The 23,625-nt window shown below is 50.8% G+C and overlaps 5 protein-coding genes across 5 annotated transcripts; 1 reads left to right on the plus strand and 4 right to left on the minus strand.

The window, feature by feature from the left end:
• Window positions 1–965: 965 nt before the first annotated feature.
• ENH_00061750 (histone acetyltransferase GCN5, putative) lies at window positions 966–4,411 on the minus strand (the record flags this gene model as incomplete). Its single annotated transcript, XM_013581980.1, has 7 exons — window positions 966–1,154; window positions 1,429–1,698; window positions 1,853–2,094; window positions 2,223–2,352; window positions 2,589–2,873; window positions 3,230–3,476; window positions 3,723–4,411. 7 exons carry the CDS (start codon window positions 4,409–4,411, stop codon window positions 966–968), a joined length of 2,052 nt encoding a protein of 683 aa, XP_013437434.1.
• An 822-nt stretch (window positions 4,412–5,233) lies between these two features.
• On the plus strand, window positions 5,234–7,250 carry ENH_00061760 (50S ribosomal protein L3, putative; the record flags this gene model as incomplete). The annotated part of the gene is made up of 5 exons (XM_013581981.1): window positions 5,234–5,596; window positions 5,746–5,820; window positions 5,967–6,105; window positions 6,375–6,654; window positions 6,926–7,250. The coding sequence occupies 5 exons, from the start codon at window positions 5,234–5,236 to the stop codon at window positions 7,248–7,250; spliced, it is 1,182 nt and encodes a 393-aa protein (XP_013437435.1).
• Window positions 7,251–7,817: 567 nt separating this feature from the next.
• Window positions 7,818–13,790, minus strand: ENH_00061770 (hypothetical protein, conserved; the record flags this gene model as incomplete). The annotated part of the gene is made up of 1 exon (XM_013581982.1): window positions 7,818–13,790. The coding sequence occupies one exon, from the start codon at window positions 13,788–13,790 to the stop codon at window positions 7,818–7,820; it is 5,973 nt and encodes a 1,990-aa protein (XP_013437436.1).
• Window positions 13,791–15,467: 1,677 nt separating this feature from the next.
• On the minus strand, window positions 15,468–16,437 carry ENH_00061780 (hypothetical protein, conserved; the record flags this gene model as incomplete). The annotated part of the gene is made up of 3 exons (XM_013581983.1): window positions 15,468–15,595; window positions 15,785–15,875; window positions 16,429–16,437. 3 exons carry the CDS (start codon window positions 16,435–16,437, stop codon window positions 15,468–15,470), a joined length of 228 nt encoding a protein of 75 aa, XP_013437437.1.
• Window positions 16,438–20,366: 3,929 nt separating this feature from the next.
• On the minus strand, window positions 20,367–23,210 carry ENH_00061790 (hypothetical protein, conserved; the record flags this gene model as incomplete). The annotated part of the gene is made up of 6 exons (XM_013581984.1): window positions 20,367–20,507; window positions 20,977–21,105; window positions 22,063–22,175; window positions 22,371–22,425; window positions 22,634–22,708; window positions 22,830–23,210. 6 exons carry the CDS (start codon window positions 23,208–23,210, stop codon window positions 20,367–20,369), a joined length of 894 nt encoding a protein of 297 aa, XP_013437438.1.
• Window positions 23,211–23,625: the final 415 nt, after the last annotated feature.

Genomic DNA, 23,625 nt, shown 5'->3' on the forward strand with positions numbered 1-23,625 from the left:
TTTTGCCCGGACTGAGGGTGCAGAACCCCTGCTACCTTGGCATACCAACCAATTTGATGTGTTATTTTTGCTGTGGACTGCTTGGGTACTCGCGACAGGGAGGTGGAGACCCGCCGTAGGCTTAGTGTGTATTCTGTATACTTAGTGCTGCTCCCAGCGGCAGCGGAAACGAGAAAGCGACGGACGTCTTGCAGAGGAGGCAGTTGAAGATTGTCAGGGAAGAGCGCCTTTGCAAGTTATTGCAGTCACGAGAACACGATATGTAACAAAGCCCTGTGCTCGTAGTAACCACTAGCGTGTCCTGGCCACCTGGCTCAGGGGGAATGATTCGTCGGGATCGGTCGCTAGGGGGGCTGGCATGAAGGCGAAAAGAGAGTAAAAGTGGCACTTCAAAGCTACATCCGTTACCTTTGAACACACCTAATTCGAGGCCTACAGGGGCACACCGTTGGGTGCGCAGTACCTGCGTGAGAGCTACTGTAAGGGATATAGTACGAACTAAACTTTGACTTCCGAAGCCATCGTTCCAGGTCTAGGTTTCGAAGACCAAAGGACATTTTGCTTGAATATATATTTCTGTGCCTGGAGGGACCATTACAGCAAAAGCTTAGAGACTGAAGCTCACGCCCTTGTTGAGGCATCCGTCTCTAGCTGGCGATGGAGTACAGGCTATCGCAGTCAATAAAAGCATTGATTTCTCCAACTACCGTCGGAGGAACTCCGCAAAAACGAACGCCAGCCAGCAATGAACATGCTTGACGGTTTTTCCCACTAAAGTGCATATGCTCGCTATCTGTCCACCCCGAAAGAAGTTCAATTTCCTTGCTCGCAGCCAAGTGATAGCGATTGCCATCGGACCCAAGCTCCAGAAGATGGTACTATATTAACAAAGAACTCTGGATGCCATGCGTTTCTCCGAACGTCATGCGAGGTCTCAGACTCCTCTCAACCACTGGCAGGATCCCTTACCGCACGACTTCTGCAACACTGGCGGGCTCCTGTGTGTCTTGGATTTGCAATGCCTTGGGCCAAATAAACTTTTCTAACTCGTTTGCATATTTGTAGTATATGGTGGAGGGCCCGTTGTAGCGCCGGCAGTTCGCGAACATTCGCCGTAGCTCCGAAAGAAACGCAGCCTTAGAAGGAAACTGTTTCTGCGCACATTTTCACTCAAACTACTAGAAATTTAATCCCACGTATCAGGTGGCAGACAAACCACAGGAGCACCAAGTACTGTCAGCCCGAACGATGTGGAAGAGTCACGCAGACTGCTGAATTACGCAACAGCAGAAAAACTAACATCAGTTTATCTTGATAAGCTACGCAACACAGTCAGCAACCACCAAGCGCACTAAAATCCGCAGACTAAACAATTTAAAAAAAAACATAAAAGACCGACGAGAATGTCATGCAGCAAGGCGTCTATACCTTCTTTGCCTTCTTCTTCATTGTTGAGATATCTGTAGGCTGGGTGATGATCTCGTAGTAGTCAGGGGCCTCGTCCTTTGCCACGGGTTTTTGGAAAGGCCATGCACTGTGGTGGCGAGAAAGAATGTCGAGCACGTGGACAATCTGCTCGTGCAGCGGCCGAGCGGCCGCCGCGCCGTCGCTACCCGCATCAGCTGTAGCTTGAGGGGTCCAGCCGTATTCCACAACCCCAGGTACTTGAGAAGGGTGCAAAACAAGATTGGGCTCTTTCTGCGAAACGCCGAAACAGGGCCACACGCTCGTCTGTCTTGCTCGCAAGGAATCTTACACGCATGTTAAGGCATATATTAGCTCAAATGCCCATTGGAAACCGTGCGCCAGCAGCAACCTGCGCTCACGGGTGCAAGAGATCACAGCTCCTTACCTGCCAGCACGTCAGCCCGGGGAACACGCGGGGAGGCTTAAGGCGCATAATAGCTTTCTGTACGGCTTCCTGTTGGTCGTTTAGCATCTCATACAGACGTAAATAATCAACTTTAGGGGAAATACGACATTCCATAAGGGTCCCTCCCTCGTAGTCCTTAATAAAGCCAAACCACCTCTCCTTCGGCATAGATATCTTCTGTGTGAATCCTTGCTTTCGGAAGTACCCAACAGCAAAGTTGTCTGCTCGTCACAAGCAAGCAACTTGCAACCGTCAGGTTGTAACACCTAACACCTTCAAACCTTGACCTGAGTCTGTCTAGCTCTTTAAGCTATACTGCCCGTGTTTACGAGCGGACCAACAGGTTTACCAGCATAAGTCAAAAAATATTCAATGCCGCTCTTCTTGACGTGCTCTTTAAGGTGGTTCATTAGGCGGGTGCCATAGCCCTTGACTTGTTCAGAAGATGTAACCGCCAAGAATGCCACTTCAGCAAACTTCTAAAGAGATAAGCACACACTTCTAGGCTCAAATCCTTGAAGAGCAACCGGGTTCTCACCCCTACCTGGAGCTATGCGCCACGCAGGAGTCAAATGCACAAACAGCTGACCGCGCTTTTACATCACAAAGAAAATAGGACAGACAATGCTGCAAACGAGAAAGCAGATGCATCAAAACAAACTGATTAGCGCCGTAACTTAAGAGGGCGCGTGAACTTGGCTGAGCTGCTGCTTGCCTGCTTAAAATATGGCCTGAAGCAGCACCCTCCTATTATTTGCTGCTGCTTGATGAGGCAGAACGTGTAGTGGCTCCGGTCAAACACAAGGCGCACAATATATTCTCTGGGCATCTTCGGAAGCTGCCGTGAGAATATGTTTTTCGCAGCGACAAGCGCCATTGAGTGAAGCGGCTGGCGGTCGTTCGTCAGACATGCAAAAGAAATGAGACCAGATTGCTCCTCCCTAGCAGAGCCGAAGTCTCGGCTCAAAAACCCGAGACCCGACTCAGACACCAGGAACGACTGCAGCACAAAACAAATCATCTCAGCATTATACCCATGTCGGCCGCGTCTGTGGGTCGAAAGCCACAAACCAAGGCGGTCGACGTCGTGGTAGCTTTCTGAACGGTATCATTTATGTAGGCTGATAAGCAGCCACGCAAAAGATAAGACCCATAGGTCTGCTAGGTTAGATAGCCAACGGCTCGTCCACAAAAGACCAAACGCACGTCGAATCACAGAGGGTGAGTTGTAAATTTCTACTGCGGAGGTCCTGCACTACAACAAGCTGTGAGTGTCCACCTCAGGCTTTCTTGAGTCACAACGATCACTTGAAGGAACGTCTCAGGCGACACAAGCCTTAGTCAGGGCTAGGGTACCTCCAGGGTGGCGTCGTGTGTCGTGACAGACTGAAGAGCTGCACACCTCGCAGCAGGGCTGAGGCTGGCCTCATCGCACAGTCGGTGGAAAACCGCAGCGCAGCAGAAGCCTAAAGGGCCAGCTGAAATATCTCGCAGAAGGGAGGCACAGCAACAGAGCAGCAGGGAACGCAGCATCCCCCGGCCAAATACGCAGCTCAACGAGGCTCCTGTTGGCTGTTTCCGCAGTAAGAAATCTCTCCACTCTCTGAAAAAAGGAATAACCACCCAGCTCTGAAAAACCAAAACCTTCGAGCGGAACCTAAGGCTACGGAACCTACAGCTTAGGCATATACGGATGACCTGTTGAAGCAATCATACGAGAGGGACTTGCGGCTCCGTTTTCAACTGCCAACTCGACATGCTCGGCCTGCTGCGAAGGGATGCGCACGTTAATCTCAGTTTGCCTGTAAAACCCAGTGTCAACACCAAGATGGTGACTAGACGAACTTGCCTGTAGTTTGTTTCGTAACTCCTGTCTGGAGGCAGCGTGCTGCACCTGGTTCGCTCCTCGGGAGTCATGAGCTGTACAGTGTTAAGCGCGGCAGCTACAGCCATCGAGAGCTCCTCAAGGGCCTCTTGCCCTAGCAATCGCCCATCGTGAGGGACCAGCACCAGCAGTGACCGGCTGTCTATCAACTTCGGCGGCTGTAAAGAAGGGAAAAGCAAGCTCTCCGCTGTTGCACAGTCAGGTCGGCTTGCTGCAGTGGCAGCAGCTGCAGCAACTCCAGCTGCTGCACCACCGCTGCGGCAGGCTGCAGTCGCCGCCGCAACTCCACCAGCAGCTCGACGACTCGAAGTCCCCGTGGAGTTGCTACTACCGGTGTTGCTGTTGGGGTTGCGCTGGTGTAGCATCTGTTGCAACTGATCTAAGTGAGTAAAGGTAAAGGGGGAGGGTGGAGAGGGCTGCTGAGAAGGAACCAGAATGGGCTGCAGCACCTCTTTAACGACTCTGTGCACGATGTCCGATATAGATGCCTCAAGCGGCAGAACAGACTTGAATAGCGGCATTCCATTGCTACTGCTGCTGTTGCTGCCTCCATGCCCGGCGCTGGGGGGAAACGCCGCTGCCCCTGGGGCATCCAGCATGCCACTGACTGTCGCTGTGAGCCGGGGGGTGCCCACAGCACTTGACAGCACCATGCCTCAGCTGCTGCAACCGCTGGAGAATTCGTGAGCCAGGTTCTATGTATCAAACTGAAGAAGCTGGCAGCTTGCGGCTATTGGTGTACTGCTCTATATTCCTATTCCCACCCTCTGAAGGTTGCAGCAACGGCAGCAGCTGCAGCCGCTCCTCCGCAGTGCTCCCGTGGTACTCGCGACTGAGATGCTCGAAAATACCCACGAGGGGGTGCCCTTACAGCGGTAGCTCCACAATATTACAGTAGCCGGTGGGAAAACCCTGTTCACAGCAGCAATTTAAGCCTTATCTTTGCACTATGCATGCTATTGAAAGCGCCTAGAAGAACATATTCGAAGATTTACGAGGGTCTCTGCATGCAGCAAGCCGCCAAAGGGGGCTCACTAAGAACGGGTCCTCAGAAGCGGTCTAATGATACACTGTCAATGGGCAAAGAACGCAAAGAAATTGTTTCGTTTGATATATTCAACCGCAGAGATTAATCTGATCAATCTGAGAAAGCTCAAGACAAGGGAAAGGCAGAGGAACGGCAAGCACAAAGCACTGCTCCCGCTGAGGCGATGACCCATACGATCATCAGCTTGAATGAAACCCACTCATTGTTTGCCCAGCAAGTCCGTTGACAGAGGCTTTCATTCCACTAGCTGCTACAGTAACAGTGTCGAGTGGTGCACTGGCGAGCGAGCTGAAGGCAGTGGGAGTGGGAAGACCAGGAGCAGTCCAAAGCACAGGTTGCAGCAGTGGAGACGAATTGTTCTATGGGCGCATCAGCGATGGAATATAAGCGGTCCTTCCGCGTCTCGTGAAGGCTTTGTGCCGCTACTATGGGACATTTTAAATGCGGCTGGCAGAAGCCAAACCTGGTGTTCGTACTGGGGCAAGTACTGTTCTTTTTGCTGCCCACTGTGTTCACAGACAGAGGTTCTTCAGCGGCAAGCGCAAGGTCTTCAGTGCTGGCAAACTGTAGTCAACGTGTAACCTTAGAATATGGTAGTACAAGGCCCTCTGCATTTTTGCTTTGGGCGCAACATAGCCCATGCCTAGGTACAGTAGGGTTATTGGCTGCATCGCACCAGCGCGAGCAGGAAGAGCACTGGAAATTTTATGGTGGGCCTTGTGCTACAAGAAGATGCCCCAGGCGCGGCAGCAGCGGCCGATCAGGGGAGACTCGACTATGGGCTCGGAAGGTAGGTGCTGTACATGAGTACTCTAAACGAGCGTTCAGACGATGGTTTCCTCTGGGGCACTGCTAGTGAAATGAGTAGGTAATCAGATGGCAGTACTAGTAGAAACTGTGTAAGTAGAGTGCGCTGTTGCCCGCCGAAACTCGATGCAGTTCTTGAATCTACGAGACCCTGAGGAACCCCGGCCAGAGTTGCAGGACTTGCGCTGGAAGGACTCAGAGCCCAAGGTAGGCCGCACAATTCCTTTACACGGCTCACAGCATTCATTTCCCACTCTCCAGTTGCAGCGGTAAGGGCAAGTTAGCTCAGAACCAACCGAGCGGACAAAGCAAAGCTTCGACCCTGTTTGCGAGCACTGCGGGTATACGCTCAGGTGGAGATTTTGGCCCTGAAGGTTGGGATGACAAGTGTTTTTGCATCAGATGGAACCACAGAGCCTGCCACTTTATTGCAAGTACTTCCAGCTACAATTGTCCAGTTTCTTGAGCACGGAAAAGCGCTAGTGGCATACGGTAGGACAAAAAGGGTACTTCAACGAGCTCGCAGCTTCTCTTTAACTTTAGTGGACAACATGGAGTATACAGATTGTCATTCAGGGTCGGGGAGGCACACATATTCCTTGAGAGGCTTTATTAGCTCGTCACATGCAACCTACATGCATCTTACCTTGAACGCTTGCGGACGCTCGTTCTCACGCACTGTCATCCAATAGGTCGCCTGTGAATTGCAAGGGAGTGATCGTGGCGTTTGATGTGAATTTTCTTGTTTTGCTATTGCGCAGATGATCCCCTTCACAGTCACCGCTTCCTGCGGCGATCCGTTCTCGGGGTTCTTCAACGTGTGGGAAGCAGCGGAAGCGGCACGAGTACTGCCGGAAGCAGCAGTAGAAACAGCATCAGCAACAGCAGTCTAGCCGCGATATCTGCACAGCCAGCTGCGGATTACGTCTTGGGGCAGATTTTGGATGTGTCAGCTCTTGTGGGAGCTGCGCGGGTCAATGTAAAAGGGAGGCCGAAGAAGAAGGGGTTTGAAGGGGTAATGCAACGACACGGCTTTAAGGGGTAAGGCCTGTCTTCTAAGCGGCCCTTCTGTGATTTGCCGTGGTGAATGTCAAGAGAAGTGCGCACCCACGAGCGTATTGGGTAAAAGTATTTGTATATCCATACTACGAGGCGAGTAAGCAGCTTTTGGCTCATGCGCTTGTTACCGTGCCTGAGATGTTTTCCCCTGCTTGGAGAAAACCTCGAATCTTCCGGGTCGCAGCGCGCACTGCTGCTCTGAGATGCGGCAACCATGAAATTTGGTTTTGCTTATGCGGAAAACTACTTGCAGGGGACCTGCTACACACGGCTCGAAGCATCATAGAGGTCCTGGTTCTATAGGAGCTGGAACAGACCCCGGGCGTGTACTGCCGGGCTCTCGAATGGCGGGAAGAGATCCAAAGAAGACAAGCACAGTGAGAGATTTACTGCTCTTGGGTATAAACATTAAGAATAATTCGCTCCTGGTGAGAGGTGCGGTGCCCGGTCACTCTGGAAAGACAGTTCTTCGGATTCAGTGGAACAGGGCGCGGGAGCAACAGCTAGAGCTGCGGCGACGCTTAGATGAGGCTGTAGCAGAGGAGTTCCTACAGCATAAGAAGGGCCGCCCCATATGAACGAACAAGTATTGCTTATGGCGACTTCGTTGGAGCTACACTTCATCGAAACTCGAGCTGCAGGAGCAGCTTCGGTGCCAGAATCAACTGTAGCAGCAACCAAGGTGTACATTGAGGTGCAGCCTGCTGCGTTTTAATGTGATGCATATACAGGGTCGACGGACTGCAGCTGTTCGGGCTGCAGTGGGTGCAGCACTCGGTAGCAAACTTGATCAGTTCCACATAGGGTTTGGGTGTGTGTGGCGCCGCTTTTTTCCGTGTCTGCGTCTTGAGATCTAGTTCTAACCGCTTGTCTCTTTGGTCGGCTTGTTACTCGCTAGTCAGGCTTGTTACTCGCTATTCAGACAGCTCATTCTGCCATGACCAGTATGCTGCAACTATGCCAAGCTCAGTACACGCTGAATGCATGGCAAGCTACGGAAATTAATTTGTATGTACAAAGATTGACATACGTTGAACACGGATCGCGGTAGTCAGGGCCCTCGCCTAACAACTTAAGTGACTGAACACGCACATTGAGAGATGCTCTGCAGAGCACTGCGAACACTGCGCTACGACGGCTGCCGCTCAAAAGCTGTTCCTCTTAGCCTTGTCTAAACTCCTAACCCCTGCTGTGGCCGCGCCCGGCGACAGCGCTGCAAGTTCCACTGCTGTATTTCCCTTCAACCCCGCAGACTGCGCCAGAGAACCACGTCTTAGGGGCCGCGCGCCCTCAGGAGCATCGCCTCCTCGAAATTGTGAGCTGGTCGGTGCTGCTGTCCCGGCATTTCCTGTGGTACAAGCCACTTGCTCTGGACTTCCGTAGGCCCCCTGTGGTCCTTCCTCCGCAACTGCAGCCTCGAAAGTCCCTGCGTCGCGGTTTCTCTGAACACAGGCGACCAATTCGCTGTCGCCAGGTACATCTATGTTTCCAGCATTTCCTGCGGTAACACCAACAGCTATTGCTGCTTCTGCAGGCCGTAATCGCAGTGTATCCAGGTTTGCGATATTACGTGGGAGCTGGTCTTCCGCTCTGTAGTTCCCAGTACGGGCAACAACCACACCAGGAGCTGCATCGACGGTTTTTGCTTGTGCTCTGTCCTCCACGTCGCCTGAGACGATGCCAGCGGATGCAAGGAGATCAGAGTGATGGTGCTGCGCCTCCACCAGCTCGCCACTAAGTTCTGCTATGCGACGCTGCTGTCGTGCCATTTGTTGTACTTCCGGATGGTGCTGAGCCACCAGTGGTTGCCTCAGTTTTAGGGTTAATGCTACTGAGCCTGAGGCTCCTTCCAACACTGACACTGACTCCTTTTCCTGGTGCACCAGCTGCTGTTGAGGTGCCAACTGCTGTGCACCCATTACTGAGTGTTGCTGGTCCCTCTGGTCGTTTTCCGTTTCTTCCTCCGCTTTCGCCTCTTCTTGTTTTCTCGATGTTGCGCAGCCTTGCCGCCAAGTGACCGTGGTTTGTGGCTCTGAAGGGTGTTGCCGTTGCTCCGGCATACGTTGTTGCTGTTCCACGAAGCTCGCGTTCTGTTGCTTTAACGTTTTCTGCTGCATCTGCCCCCGCTGCTCGGAAAGCTGGTCGTGTTGCTGTTCATCCACTCTTTGACCGGGCTTCTGCAACAGCCCATGGTCTCCACATTCGTGTCCCTGTCTCTGCTCCCGCTGTACCTGCTGGCATTGGTACTGTTGCTTGTGGGAAGAGGACACTCTTTCTAACTGTAAGCGTTCAGAGCCTACAGTCAGGTAGTGATCCCACGTACGATGCTTTGACTTCTGCAACAGCTGAGTTTCGTTGCAATCTAGCTGAGTAAACCAAGGGGGCAACTGTACAAGGCTGGCGGGAACAACCTGGGAATTTCCCCGTCGCAGCGAACGACTTGTTGGCTTCGGTGGCATCCTGCTCCACAGTGACTGATCCATCTCCTCCACACTTTGGTGTTGCAAATGCGGTGTATGCTGATCCAGCTCCTGCCCAAGCGAATACTCCTGAGTTGAGGGTAGCCGTGGTGGCTGTTGCTGCTGCAGCTGATGCTGGGTCAAATTTACGTCCTCAGTATCTGGACTCCAGTGATTCGGGAGTTGCTGCTGTCGCGGGTTCGGTTCTAACAGCAAACTGTTCTGCTGCTGGTCCTGTTGAACACAGTCAGATCCAAACTCAAGTTGGTCAAGTTGCATTTGGTGAACCTCTTCGCAGGAAGCAGACAAAGACAAGGACTGCTGCTGGTGTATTTGTACATTGTGTTTTTTTGGGTGGCTTTCTTGAAGCCCAGGCTGGACTTTGCTCCCGTTCAAAGAGCCAAGTATACGCTGTTTCTCACGCATAAGTAATTGCTTTTGTAGTTGGCTTGTTAAGCGGTTCGTCGGCTGTAGCGGCACATCGCTGCCCTGCTGCAGCAGCCCAGTAAGCCCACATTCCCGCTCGTGAAGCAGTATTGCGTTATTCTCTTTCTGTCGAACTTGAAAATATTCCTGTTGATATTTATGGTGGCATTCTGCCTGACCTTTTGTGTAAGGCGATGGTACATGAGGTGGCTGCTGCTGCTTCGGTGGACATTGCAGCTGCAACAGAGGCAAGGGCTGGGGGAGACTCTGCTGCGCCTGACCTAGTGTTTGAGCTTGCTGTTGCTGCCGGCAGGCTCTCAAAGACGATTCAGTGCCTCGCACATCTTCACTGCAGCCTAGACTGTGTGCAAGAGGCTTCTGACACTTCGCTGTCTCCCGCTGGTGCTGCTGGAGCTGTTGCTGCAGTAACAACTGGTGCAGAAACAGGTGCTGACCACCCTGATGCGTGCTTTGCTGGTTCTCGGAGATGACTGACTGTATAGCTTCTCGTCTTGGATGGAGAACTGATTCCTGTAAGGACATCGATGACTCCAGCAGAGAAGCCGTTGCCAAATCATGAAGGCTGGAGGGGAAATTCTTGTAAAGCGGCACCTGCCGTTGTTCTTGATCCTTGGTACGGCGTGCTGTTGCATTACTGGCAAGTTGAGGGACGTTTCGGAGCCATCTTTGCTGCGTCAGTGCAGGTCCATCCCTCAGCACCTGTAGGGAATGTGGAGAGTTTGGAACCCTTGCTGAAGAGATGGGCTGCTTTTGTTGTTGGCCCACTTCAGGAATCTCTACATTAAATCTTGTTTGCGCTTCTCCGTGCGCCTTGTCGTCGAGCTGGTGCACCCTCGAAAATGCGCTGTCCGTACCCCGCGTTGCGCTGTCCGAGCTCTGAAGTGGCTGCTGCTCATGCTGCAGCTCCTGCAACTTCCTGCTATGCATGGTGAATCTGAAAGTGCCCGCTTGACCCTGAGACGGGTAATCATGGTTCTGGGGAATAGGAAGTTGCCCCTGTTGCAGTAGACTCCGGGGATGCTTCTGATGCTGCTGTTGCTGTTGCTGCTGCACGTGCATTTCCTTCCCCGAATACTGTCGGCTCCTCGCTAGGTCAGACAAAAGCAACGCCTGCAACAGAGTGTTGTCCCCGCGCCGCTGGCGATGCTGCTGTCCCTGTGCTTCTTCTCCATTATGAAGCCGCTGCCATTCTTCTATAACTGCTGTGAGGTCTGCTTGATTTATGAAGGACATAAGCGGCTCGTCAGCTTCGGGAAGTGCTATGTTAATTTCCTGTGGAACTATGCGCAAGAGGGGCCAAAATGCAGCAGCAGGGAGGGATGCAGCAGCACGATCAAGAAATTGTAGCCGCTGCTGCTGTTCCTCTTGCTGCATGCGTTGCAGGACGCCTTGGGCTAACTCTGCAGCCTTACGAAAGGAAATAGCAAATACAAGCCGTCGTGCCGTCTCCCTCGCCGCTGCAGCAAAGGCAGCTGGGCACGCATATATTCGCCGGAGCTGTACAAGAGCAGCATCGACCCGCTGTGCCCTGCTGCTGCACGCCAAGCCCTTCTCGTGATACTGTCGCAGCACTAGTCGTCCCCGTAAACATGTACAAATGAGATGCAGCTGATTTCGGCAGTGACGTGTCCAAGCAGCCCGCTGCTGTTCTGTTAGGTCCTGTTGCTGGTGCTGTAGCTGCTGCAGGTCCTCCATAGCAGCTCCCTGGTGCGCAGCAAGGACCCGCAGCTGCTGAGGAGCAAAGTTAGAATACGCAATAGGAGGAGCTGGAGCTGCTTTAGCCACTGCAGCAAAGGCTCGAGTATGTACAGATGTCAGCTCCTGTTGCTGAACAAGTAGTGCTGACATGGCTGCTCTGGTTTCAGCAGCTGCAGCAAGCAGCTGATTAGCTGAGGACCTGAATGTACAAGCTGCTGCCTGGATATCCTGCTGCAGCTGCTCTACTTGCTGAAGCACTGCTGTACGATCTGCAAACACTGACGCAGCAAAAGCGCGAATCGCCGGGACGTTCAGAAGCGAGGCTGCTGACTGTCGCGATGCTGCTGAATCGTCCGCTGCTACTGATACTGACGTAGCTGTCTTCCCCACTGTTACGTCTGCAATTTCAGGAATGGGGGTGGGAACTGTTGCCTGCAGGCGCATTGGTGACGGTGACCTCACAGAAAAGCTGCTGCTCTGCCGCCTTACTTTGAGTGGGTTGCTTTGATTCGTTGCAACACGGCGGCACCTGATTTGTGAGTTGCTTGTGTCCTCAATAGGGCCTGCTGTTGCCGACAGTTCCGTCGCTCCCGTTGCTGTGTCTAAAGTCGCAGGTCTACAGGCTTGCGCTGGGTTGCCGGATAGGGTGGCAGTTGTCCTCAGCTTTCCAGCAGCAGCAGCTGCAGGTAAGGTGCACTTCTCCCTCGAGACGACTGTGTGCTCAAGTAACGCTGCCTCTCCCTCCACACTTGTAACAGGGGAGCCGAGGTGCACGGGCTTTTGTTCTGGCTTCACTATGGGGAAACGGTCTCCAGTTCTTTGCAAGTCTTCACGATGGGATAGCATATGTCCGCCAGACGCTGCAGATGAGACACATGAACCACCAGAAGCAGCCATAAATTCGACTGGCGAGTGCTGCGAAGAATGGCTTCCATCAGAGATACTTCCTGGAGAATGGAATGCATCCGCAGGAGGGCCTTCACCAGATGCTACAACGGCCATACTAGAAATACTTGCAGTAGGACGGACTGCTTGTGTTGGGGTTGCTGATGATTTTGTTGTTGACCTTGCTGTTCCTGTTCTTGCTGCTAGCCGCCCTGGGGTTGCTGTTGATACTGTCTTTAGTGAAGCTAGACCGAACAGCTTATCTGCGGTTGAGGTCCCTTCAAAAGCAGCCTCAGATTTCTCAGTTTCCGCACAGTCCTGCTGTCTGCTCTGCCCAGTTGCTGGGGACGCACGAGAAGTGCTATCAGTTGCACAGGAAACGGGCCCCGACCCTTGTTGCTCCTGCCACTGCATTTCGGCTTCACTTTTTAACCGCTCTAACATCAGCAACACCGGGTCTAGCGGTGTGCGCTGCAATCTGAGAAGTACTTGGTCAAATCCGATGACGAGGTCCTCCTGCGCCTTCGCCTGCTGATGCAGCCGCAACTTGAGAGCCTCAGCCCACTTGAGCGCGAGCTCCGCATGCCTCATCAAGGCATGAATGACAACATCAGCAGCCCTCTGTTGCCGTCCAAGGCGTACGTGGAGATCAGCGGCAACTGCAGCAGCATCTCGGGACATGCATAGGACAGGGACCGCTGCAATTATGTTGCTGCCGAAAGACCTGAACGATGCATCACTATCAAGGAGCGCGGCGGCCCTGAGGGCTTTTAGTTCACCACTAGCAAGTCGCTGCTGAGATGGAGCCGACGGGAATCCAAATCCCGCGCTTGAGCATGCGCAGTTTAGATCAGGGTCGTGCTTCTCTCCAACATCAATTGTGCGCCCTACGCCTAATGATACTGCTTCGCCAGTCCTTGCTGAAGAAGTAACAGCCCATGCCTGCGTCTTCTCCAATGACGTCTTAATGTTCGAATCAAAAGCAAAGGGAGCTTCAAGTGCACTGGATGCTACGTGAAATGTTTGTTCTCCTACGGCAGCTGTTACAGCTGTTGCTTGTGCAGGCGGCGCTCGTGCTCCGCTGCTGCTGTGCCCTAAGCACAAAAGCAACTCTGGACGAAGAAAAATGAGCGACAGAGAACCCTGTAGTTGTGGGAAGCTGCTGGCGTAGTTGCCGCTGCTGCTGCCCGTGTGTTTTCCTTGCCCCGCTGCTGAGGCTGCTGCCTCCGCTGAAAGGCTCCTTCCCGTAGCTTCTACAAAGCACAGACACCTCTGGGGTTCCCTGCAGTCCGAAGTAGTAGGCCGTTTCCCGTTAGTGTGTTTACCCTGATCTTTTACTACATCTTTATCACGTGTAAGGGGTGGAATACTTGGGAGCAGCTGGTGGATGTAGCGGTCAAGGCTCAACCACGAGGAAGTCCCTGCTCTCTCTTGGGAGCAGGACAACCGAGCATCCTGCTTTCTTCGCGCATTACTCCCAGAATGACTATGTGGCAACACAAACCGGAACGCCTCTCCAGTCAGTGCATCCAGTAAGACCAGCTCTTTGGAGCTCTCCGACTCCCCGTGGTCGGGAGGCACAATATGATTTGGGCCACTACTGCCACGAAAAGTACTAAGGCCCTTCATGGCTCTAGCACTGGCTATGGCAACTCCAAAAATCGTGCGTTTGCTGCACGACAGCAGCCTTTAGCTGCGCTGCAGCGGCTGCAGCGGCTGCGCGGACCACCAGTTGTAGCTGCTCACTTCATGAGGACTTTCGCCACCAGCACTTCCCCAAAAGAAGTCCTGAAGGCAATCAGTTTCGAAGCAAAAGTACCTGTTCACAGACTCTTGTGAGCGTCCTGCCGGTTCTTTGTGTAGCAGCGTTTGCTTCCTTCCTCATACCCAAGACAGAGTGGAAGTCGCGGGTGCTTCTCATGAAGCTTGCCTTGATCCACCTTCAATGCATCACGGCATTAAAACGACCAAAAGATACTCTTATAGTTGTTTTGTGTTGGGAAGGTCAGAGCACCTGGCTGTGACAGGACATGTGCCGAGCACACCAGTGGTCAAGTCTGCAATACAGTAGTTGGCACCCATATAGGCGCCCCTACTGCTGAAAACAAGAGAATAGACATATTTATTCTCTTTAGAAATCTTTAGTCAGACAAAAATTTTATTTGTGTTTTTCCGCAGCTGAATCCTGGTCACAATCCTCCCAGATAACAGCGCATGCCAGTCCCCCTCCTGCTCACTGTATGTCACAGTCCCGTTATTTGTTACAAATCAGTACCATCCCAAACCACATGAAAGCTTTTGAAGGCTCAAACTGTTACACTGAGAAGGAAAGGTGAGAGCGAAGAAAGTTCCTAGTCCAAAACCTCTGGCTGTAGCATTCGGCCAAGCACGGTATCGCGGCTGACGAACTATTCAACTGAAATCCTACAGCCGCAATAGTGGCATTGAAACAAGGGCACCACATTGCGCCTTTGTTCAGAATATGATAGCAGGTATATCCGTGCTGTCGTGCGCTGGGTGGACACAAACTTGCGAACAGGTGAGGACAAGTGACCGTTCACATAATTGTGTATTTTTAAGGAGAATGTACGCTCATCGGTTTCAAGAGGAATAAAAGTATTCTCACGACTAGCAGACTGTGCGCAGGCTCTGCAAAGTAAAACGGGAAATGGAATAAACCTTCCAAATCATAAAATCCTGAGTAATTATTAAAAAAGACCGATACTCGGTACGTGAGTACCAAATTGTGAAGCTTGCGATCAAGCTATTCCAGAAGGGCAGGAATCCCTCTAGATAGGTTGCTCGAGCCTCACTCATGTGCCAGGTACCACACCCGCAGAACGGTGCGGCAAACAGGGAAGGTTATTAAAAGGCTCAGAAGTATGGATCTGTTCGTTTGAGCGGCAAATCACTCTGCTGGACTTTAATTGGAAATGTGGCCCTATATCTATGCTGATTTCCCTTCTTTCGTGGTAACATACGAACAGTTCTTATCCGGTAGGTATCGTTCTCATGCTGAGCAAAAGCATTGGCCTTCCCCAAGTTCTCATGATGCCCACGAATGCCCTATACGCTATAAAACCGCGCCTGAGCGCATGTTGGCTAAATTGATCTAGCAGATTCCACATGTGTAGTACATGTACGGCTACTCGGCCACTGCTGTGTTGCACGAACCCCTGGGATGTTTCGTAGGAAAAAAAAAGCACAACACAGACAAGGCTATTCATTAATGGCCCTCCTCACTTCTTTTCCAAATGAGAAATCACGCACGCGCTAGCCTTACCGCCCACAATAAATGCGGTGGCTTCAACGCGGGAGCGACCAGCGTAAAACCTTCTCCTCAAGATCTTCCTCGTCCAACTCAAACAAGCTGTTTCGAACACTGCACTGCAGCACGTATTCGCGTTTGCCCACTACGAACCTTGTGGATGCGCCTAAAGAGTAAGCGGAGCATTCAGACGGTCATCGAGGCCGTTTCAAAACGCCATGTTCAGCTGCAGCTGCCGGCAAGACATTTTACGGTAGCATAAACTGACAAGGCTCTACCGAAGGCTACAACAGGTGGCTTCAGCAAGAGAAAATGAACGGAAAGCCTTAATATCTATGTGCAACATATGGCTTACGTAATGTGGAGCGCGCCTCTGCGTCCTGCATCAACGTCCGGACTTGATTAAGAAGAGAAAAATACAGGCTCCACGTGGCTGCAGCTGCTTTCTGCACAGTGAAAACCACAGCCGGAGTGGCCTTTCAGATATGATGCTGCTAGCTAATCTTGTACGGCTGTGGCGGTTTCAGACAAATGGTCTACGAAGGGTCTGGCATCCTCTTCAGCACTACTGAGCTCGGCAAAGCTGCGCTATTAAGCAGCTCACTATTCTGACTTCGTGATCCGGAGATTGCGGCTTAACCTGATGGCAGTTTCACAAGTAGAAGCGCTGGTGCAGAGCAGCAAATACGTTCCTGTTTCAAATGATATTAGTATTTTTAATCAACAGATCGGTGAAGAAAGCAATGCAACGCAATCTAGGACCTATCCAGGAAGAAAAGTGAGCCTACTGGTTGTTGCTGCAAAAAGAGCAAACGCACACACCGACACATGGGTTCGGTATATTAGCATACACCAAAAAAGGGCTCATCAATGAATGTGCCTGCGCCGAAGAATATGATTCAACAAAGCTCATTTGCAAGCAAACAGCCACGCTGAGTTCACTGCCCACGCTGTGCTAACCACCGCGCGAGGGGCGTTGACACTTGCAGCACTCCTCACTTGCTCCATCGCACTTACACCAATTGTGATTATACAGTGTAGGTTTTGTTGCTCTTTGTCGGCGAGCATACGTAACAATGAACTGCACGGCTTTACTGGCAGTATTCTACATATGAACTTCCGGCAGTATCATGTCCCATCTTGTTGCGTAGACTGGCTACTGTGAAGCTTGATCTCTTATGCTTGATTTGTTTATCCTGCTTACGATGATGGATCCCGCAGTGCTTAAGCAGTTTGTTACAGCTAAAAGCCCACCTATTTACACAGAAACGTACCTCTGCAAGGTCTTTGAGGTGCATAGGGAGAGGCGGGGGTTCACGCAGTGGAGGTCGTTTTGCCTGAGGCCAGTGGGAGCACCATTGCCTTAAAGAATGCGCTTTAAATTGCGGCAAAAGGCCAAAAACCATCATTCCGGAGTCGAACACAAACTTCTTTAAAACTATGGGTGTACCGAAGTGCAACTGAAAACAATCCGTTCTGTAGATACAAGAAAGAAGAAGGCCTTTCAGCGCGGCCCCGTTTTCCACGAAAGCTACCCATTGCTGCTGGGCATATACGCAACGGAGGATGAAACGTCTTAAACTTGAAGAGTGGCGCTGAGTAAAGCACAACATTAACCTCGGCTTGCCTCCGTATCCAGTGATTCTCCGTCCTGCAAACATTTTGGCACCCCAAGGACAACTTGAAGCTTGCAGTCCGTGATGTGAAGCGATGCGTCACCAGCGTCGTGCAAGCAATGCACGCACATCAGCAGCACATGTGTCTAGTGCTCTGGATGTTTTCTACAGAAGCGCAAGGACGACGGCTTGAAGACTTGCCTCTGGGAGCTCGGCCAGTGAGGATTCGCCGAGAGACGTCTGTTCCATAGCACTCGCAAGCAGAGCATTATAAGGCATGAAGTGAAGAACTGGTAGAAGTGACCCTCTGATTTGGGTTAAGAGACAGCTGAAGGATGCTGCTTGCCGAACGGGGACCACTGAGCCACATCTGACGGCATTATCTTGTCGGAATTAACAGTGCCTCGCAAACAAAGTGGGTAGTGACCCACCTCCTCAAGATTCTGCAGTAACACAAGAACAACACGTCAGGTTGCTCTTAAATTAATGCGAGCGGCTAGCTTTCAGCAATTTTCGTGTTGCCAATTCTACCACAGCATGCGTAGGCATCTTGATGAAAGCTATCTTCCTGAAAGTTTGCCACTTCGTCATAGCTCGTCTATCCCCTGGACAGTTGTCTGAGTGTGCACATTAGCAGCGAAATTTAGCGTGGTGGCAGCCACTACATTCAAATTCATTTTGAACCACATATATACTGTTTGATTGATAACAAAATTTGTGTCAGCATCTACGTGCAGCTAAACGATTGGCAACAAAATTTGTGTCAGCATCTACGTGCAGCTAAACGATTGGCATATTCATTCTGCGTTCTCATATGTCATAGTCACAAAAGCCCACAGCCAAAACCATCTTCCTGAGATCCGGGGAAGAAGTCGTCCAAATCTTCCGACTTAAAGCACTGCGTCTCTTGCTTCGCGGCGATCTCTGAGCGTCGATAAAGCACATATACTACATGATAAGTTATATGATTTAATTGGTCTGACCAACATGGAATTAAGTGGAATGACGCTGAGACCAAGCTCTTCTAACTGCTCGTCATAACACGACCAGCGTCTCACAAAGTTAAAAAAAAAGAGACTGTTTTATCAGGATACTACAAGGCTAGCGAAAGTTGTTTTCTCTCAAGATGCTGTATACACTCTCAGTGATACACTGTAACGGAATACCGGTACACAGACGGTAACGCGTAACGCACTATGTCCACTTCGGAAGTAAAACGGCGCTGCAAATCCGTCAAGCCAGGTTGGCCGCCACTTGAATGCTGCAGTTAAGCAAAACTCGCAATTAGTTACTCATGCATTTGCACGGAGCGCAGTGTGTAGTAGCGAAAGTTGTTTTCTGTCAAGATGCTGCATACACTCTCAGTGATACACTGTAAGGGAATTCCGGTACACAGACGGTAACGCGTAACGCACTATGTCCACTTCGGAAGTAAAACGGCGCCGCAAATCCTTCAAGCCAGGTTGGCCGCCACTTGAATGCTGCAGTTAAGCAAAACTCGCAATTAGTTACTCATGCATTTGCACGGAGTGCAGTGTGTAGTAGCGAAAGTTGTTTTCTGTCAAGATGCTGCATACACTCTCAGTGATACACCGTAAGGGAATTCCGGTACACAGACGGTAACGCGTAACGCACTACGTCCACTTCGGGAGTAAAATGGCTCCGCGAATCCGTCAAGCCAGGTTGGCCGCCACTTGAATGCTGCAGTTAAGCAAAACTCGCAATTAGTTACTCATGCATTTGCACGGAGCGCAATGTGTAGTTTGCCAACTAAAAATGCGGGCTGCAAGCCTAATCGACGGACTGGGCCTTCTGTTCCCGTTATTCGTGAGTGGAGACAGTTCCCTCTAAAACCAGGAAAGTCTCATGACTGTAACTTTTAAGCATGCAGCATACACGTTCTGAGTAGGCCTACCTCTGAAGACTTTGCAGCACCTTCAACTGAACTGGGAAAAATTCCTTCAGTGGATTGCTGTGTCTCTTCCGCCTTTGGCTTCGATAGTGGCTCTTCAAATACAGCCTGAAACCGCATAAATAGGAATACGCCAACTCTGCGTAGTGTGCTAAGTTGCGAAAATACACTAGGCAAAACTTGGCAAGCAAGTGTTAGGTCATAAGCACAAGGCGGAAACAAGGGGCAGAGCCATTGTCTCCTTTAGCCATGCGAAAGCGTGTGGGGTCCATTAAGGTAAGAATATTTTTCCAAGCATCTCTTGGGGCTAATGAAAGGTGTTGCGTGACCAGCAGGCATGAGTTTTAGCAAGTGTAGCACACGACCCTACTTGGCAGCGCCTCCTCGACAATTTTTACTCATGCAAGAATAATGTCCACAGAGCAGCTCATCTACACTAACAAGACAATCGTGCATATTTCCGCCATCGTCTGAGCAAGGCAGCTCCATGGGTGACTACGTAATACCGGAAACGTGTTACGATGATGGCCTCATGCCTGAAACCTGGCTCGTATGTATGTTCAAGGCGCTTTCTTACCTCTGCTGAGCTCCTAAGACTGCCCATCTGCTTGGCTGCAGTCTCCGTTTCAAGCTCATCCTAACAGAAAATATGTCACAAAAATTCAGTGCGTCTCGTACATCCTCATCATGCATTTAAGTCTACACGACAACATGGTTAGCAAAAGACTCGACCACTGGAACGAACTGTGCGCAATGGCAGCTACACTCATATTTTGTCCTAAACATCAGCTTATGTGACAGCGGAACTGCAAATATCATAAATCGACATTCTTGGGACATGCCTCTGACGAGTCGTCGTCCCAGTCTGCTTGGGGTGCCTGCGAAACACACCAGTCCATGCCGACGAGACTCCAACTTGAAAGCCGGCGCCATGTTCAAGCAAGGATGTGCATTCGCTAACGCAGTACTACGGCGTGTGTACCCACAACTGCCCTACGTGAAAGTAACAACTATGACACTCAAAGGCGGAGAACGAATTTTTCGTGTATATTTCGCGACGTTTCCTCGGGCGCGCTGTGTGTCTACGTGCTTCACCTTGCCGCGTTTCTGAGTGTCTGACAATCGGCTGGAATCTTTACGTGTTCTACTCCTCGAAAGTGCCAGTCCTAAACTAGAGGAAAGTTCGCCCTCATCCTGAGAACAAAGGTTCCAGTCGGAGCACAGCGCATTGCAGCTTGAGCACAGCTGTTTTGGCTGCACTCATCTTCACTAATTAGCACGAACTTGCAGTGATGCATGTTCATCATCTCAGCAGATGTGGCACCTAAACGTTGCTTGAAAAAGGTAATGAATTTTGAACTCGAGGGCTAGAAAGCTTTTCATCTCGTGCTCGCAGGCAGGCAAGCATATCAGCTAGCATTTCTAGGATGCCCGAGAAGGAGCAGCTGAATGCAACACGACTCAGGAGAGGACTCATGGCTTGCCTCTGAGTCCGGAGAATCTGAGAACGGGTCAGAGCCTTCGTCACTCCGTGGCTTCTCATCTTCTTGCTGCGATGGCAATGCAAAGGCACCCTCAGGAAAGGTGAATCATTTGTGACTGCAATTTTCCCCATGAGGCAAAGAGAATTGGGGCAGTTTACAGCAGCTAAGCGCTCGTCAAATGATGGCTGAAGCAATATGACAGATCACCAGAAGATAATGAAGAACTGGAGCTGTAAAGCATGCACATTCCACGGACTGAAGTGCACACCCTGCATCCAAGTGCTTGCAAGAGAGACCCCTACAAAACGATATCCTCGGCAGTTACCGAAAAGCACTGTTGGTGGGATTTTTAGCCACATTTTGCAACACAAAACAAATGCTGTTGCGCGAGGCCGCAGATTCCACTCTTCTGTTTCTTCTCATTAGGCATATTCTAATAGACAGTGGACGCGACTTGAAGACAAAATATGCTCCTGAGTTGCACCAGGGATATGGCGCGTAGCAATCAAATACCAACCATGACCTGACAACTCACCTCTTTTGGTTCATTCTGTATGGCTTGGGGAGCCAGCTCTTCTTCTTGCTGCACTAGACTTGCTCTTGATACCCGGAGAGCATGGCCCTCGCCCCTTGGTGTAACCGCCGTAGGTAGGTTCTCCTCAGCCTGATAAGAACATAGGTGAAATACTGCAAGGACACTGCATTCAGGACAGACAGAGACTGAGTGACTGCACGTCTGCTACAAGACTGCTATACTTCAGCGCGTCTTCAACGTCGTGGAGTTCCATTTCCTAATAAGTTTCGGAGTTTCGCCCCGTCCGAAAAGTGGCGCAGCCCCCAAATACAACGGCATGCCTTCTACTCCAGTGTTTAAGACTCCTCCGTGCCAGTGAATATAGGTCCTTGAAGTATCAGTATCGCACTCTGCAACCAACGCCTACAGCTTCTTGGCAAACTACACTTGGGATATATTGATTTTATGAAGTGCACCGCAGTTGAAGATGCCACTTGCCTTACGAAGTTCCTCCCTTTGTAAATCCGGCCGCGGAGGCTGTAGCACAAGAACAGAGCCAATGCATTAGGACAAAAGAACGTGTCAACTGGCCAATTAGAAACAAGGCTTCTGCAGTGCCATGAGTCGCCCTGTATCTCGAGCTCTTCCTATTGAGGGTAAGACAAGGTGCATTTGCCAGAAAAAGCGGCAAGCCCACTTCGCTCAGCAGTACGTTTCCCACACTTTCCAGTCATTTGCCAGCTACCAGAAGGCAGGAACAATGCTAAGCGCTCCTCTGTAAGGTATCAGTCAAGGTGAGCAAACACCTCAAAGGGAGAAACAACCATGCAGCGAAGCAAACTCAGAACTTTTGGGAGCAGGGAATCACGGAAATATGTGAACTGAGGAGTAGCCTTGTGCACAAGGTATCGGCTTTCCTTCCGTGCAAATAGAGAAATTCCTTTTTGAGTTGCTGACAGAATGACACCACGATGTCTGTGCATGAAGTACACTGATGCCAGAATCGGCGTTAGTAAATAAGCCGCGTTTGTGTTTATTATAAATATTCCCCTGAGCTAGACACAGATGTGCTTGCCATTCGTAAACAAGGCATGATGGAAGGCTTACCACTGGGCCAACTTCGATAATATCAAACTGGAAGCACAGGCCGTGAGAAACTATTTTTTGTGATCTAGACGCTGAAAATACGAATAAACGCATAGGTACGCACCGCAGTGAAGCTAAACAGAAACACGTCGACGCACCGCAGTGAAGCTAAGCAGAAACACATCGACAAAGGCTACCGAGTAGGGGTTGTAGAAGTTGCACAGTCGTGTCTACCGAACTGCTGCTGTCGCGTTATCCAATGAATGTGAGGCTTTCAGCGTGCTGCAGTATCTAAGGGTGGCGCATAAAAGTTGGCATGATGAACCGACAAACTGTAGAGCAATAATTAGTCCGAAGCGTTTGTAGGACCTCCTTCGTCGCAAGCTGTAAGCACGAACGTACAATCCCAACTCAGACCTTCGTGAAAACGTGGAAACCATGACAAAATGTGCCTGTAGTCTATTTGTTTCAATAAATCCAAGGCTTTTTAACAAGGCTTGATAGAGCAGGATTATGAGATCTAGCGCATCGGAATTACTGCAGCCTTTTCGCTGCCAATAAGTGGGCATTCAAGCCTATTCCTCAGACACACCGAGTGTTCTGATTTCGCTGTTTTCTTCACTTTAGGCGTCGGGGCGTCAATTCTCATTACAGTATATGAGTAGTCCTATCAAGAGAAAGGACAAGGGCAAAGAGAGGCAGTGTTCTCCGAGAATGGTCCTTGCCAGAGCCAAAGTAGGGGACTGTGATGATTTGAAGTGCTGCTGCGCGCTGCTCGTGAAGCGTACCTGACATTCCACATCGGGTTTACCTTCTGCAAGATGGCGGGATGCCCAGTCACTTGGCTTTTGCTTGAGAGAGATAAAACAGCGAAGAAGGACGAATGCTATGGCAGCTATCACCGCAGCAACAATTACTCTACCAAGCAAGCCCCCTGTGGACCTCCTGTGATACTCCTTAACCTCATATAAATCTGACACAACGAAATCAGTAAGAGGAACATCGTTAACCTGCGTAGAGGGGTAAGCTTGATCTGGAGCAAAATTGAAGGAACTGTCGTTCCACAACGGGGAGGCAGCGCCATTTGCGCCCACCCACAGTCCTGCCAAGCAAGCGGCGTACACCTCAACGATAAAAAACATGTTCGGGGGGCTCCAAAACAGCCCCATGATATCGGAACCCTCAAAACTACACAGGGGATTCCTGCAGGCCCTGACCGAGCCAGCAGGGGGTTCGATGGCGTGCCCGTGTTTTTGTGGGGAGTGAATGAACTAGCAGTAAAGAGAGGAAAACAGAAAACGGAAAGAATTCAAATATTATTTCATAGAAAGACTGAATAGAAGGGGAGATCCTAGGCTTGGGAGTGGCCGCGATCGGGTTGTTTTGCACGTGAGTCCCCAAGAGCTGTGCCGCCTTACTTGTTCACCGCTCTCTGGAGGGTCAAATCCGTACGTATTTCGCCCTCATAATCGTAGATGATAATTTTATTAGCTTCCAGAATGTTTCACGCATAACGTTGTGATTGATGTATCAATGTGTACGACGGCCAACAGCCAGTGGATCCTGCTGCTGGGTTCACGAGTA

The sequence above is a fragment of the Eimeria necatrix genome, genomic scaffold, assembly GCF_000499385.1.
Source record: "Eimeria necatrix Houghton genomic scaffold, Enh_scaff53, whole genome shotgun sequence".
Lineage (NCBI taxonomy): Eukaryota > Apicomplexa > Conoidasida > Eucoccidiorida > Eimeriidae > Eimeria > Eimeria necatrix.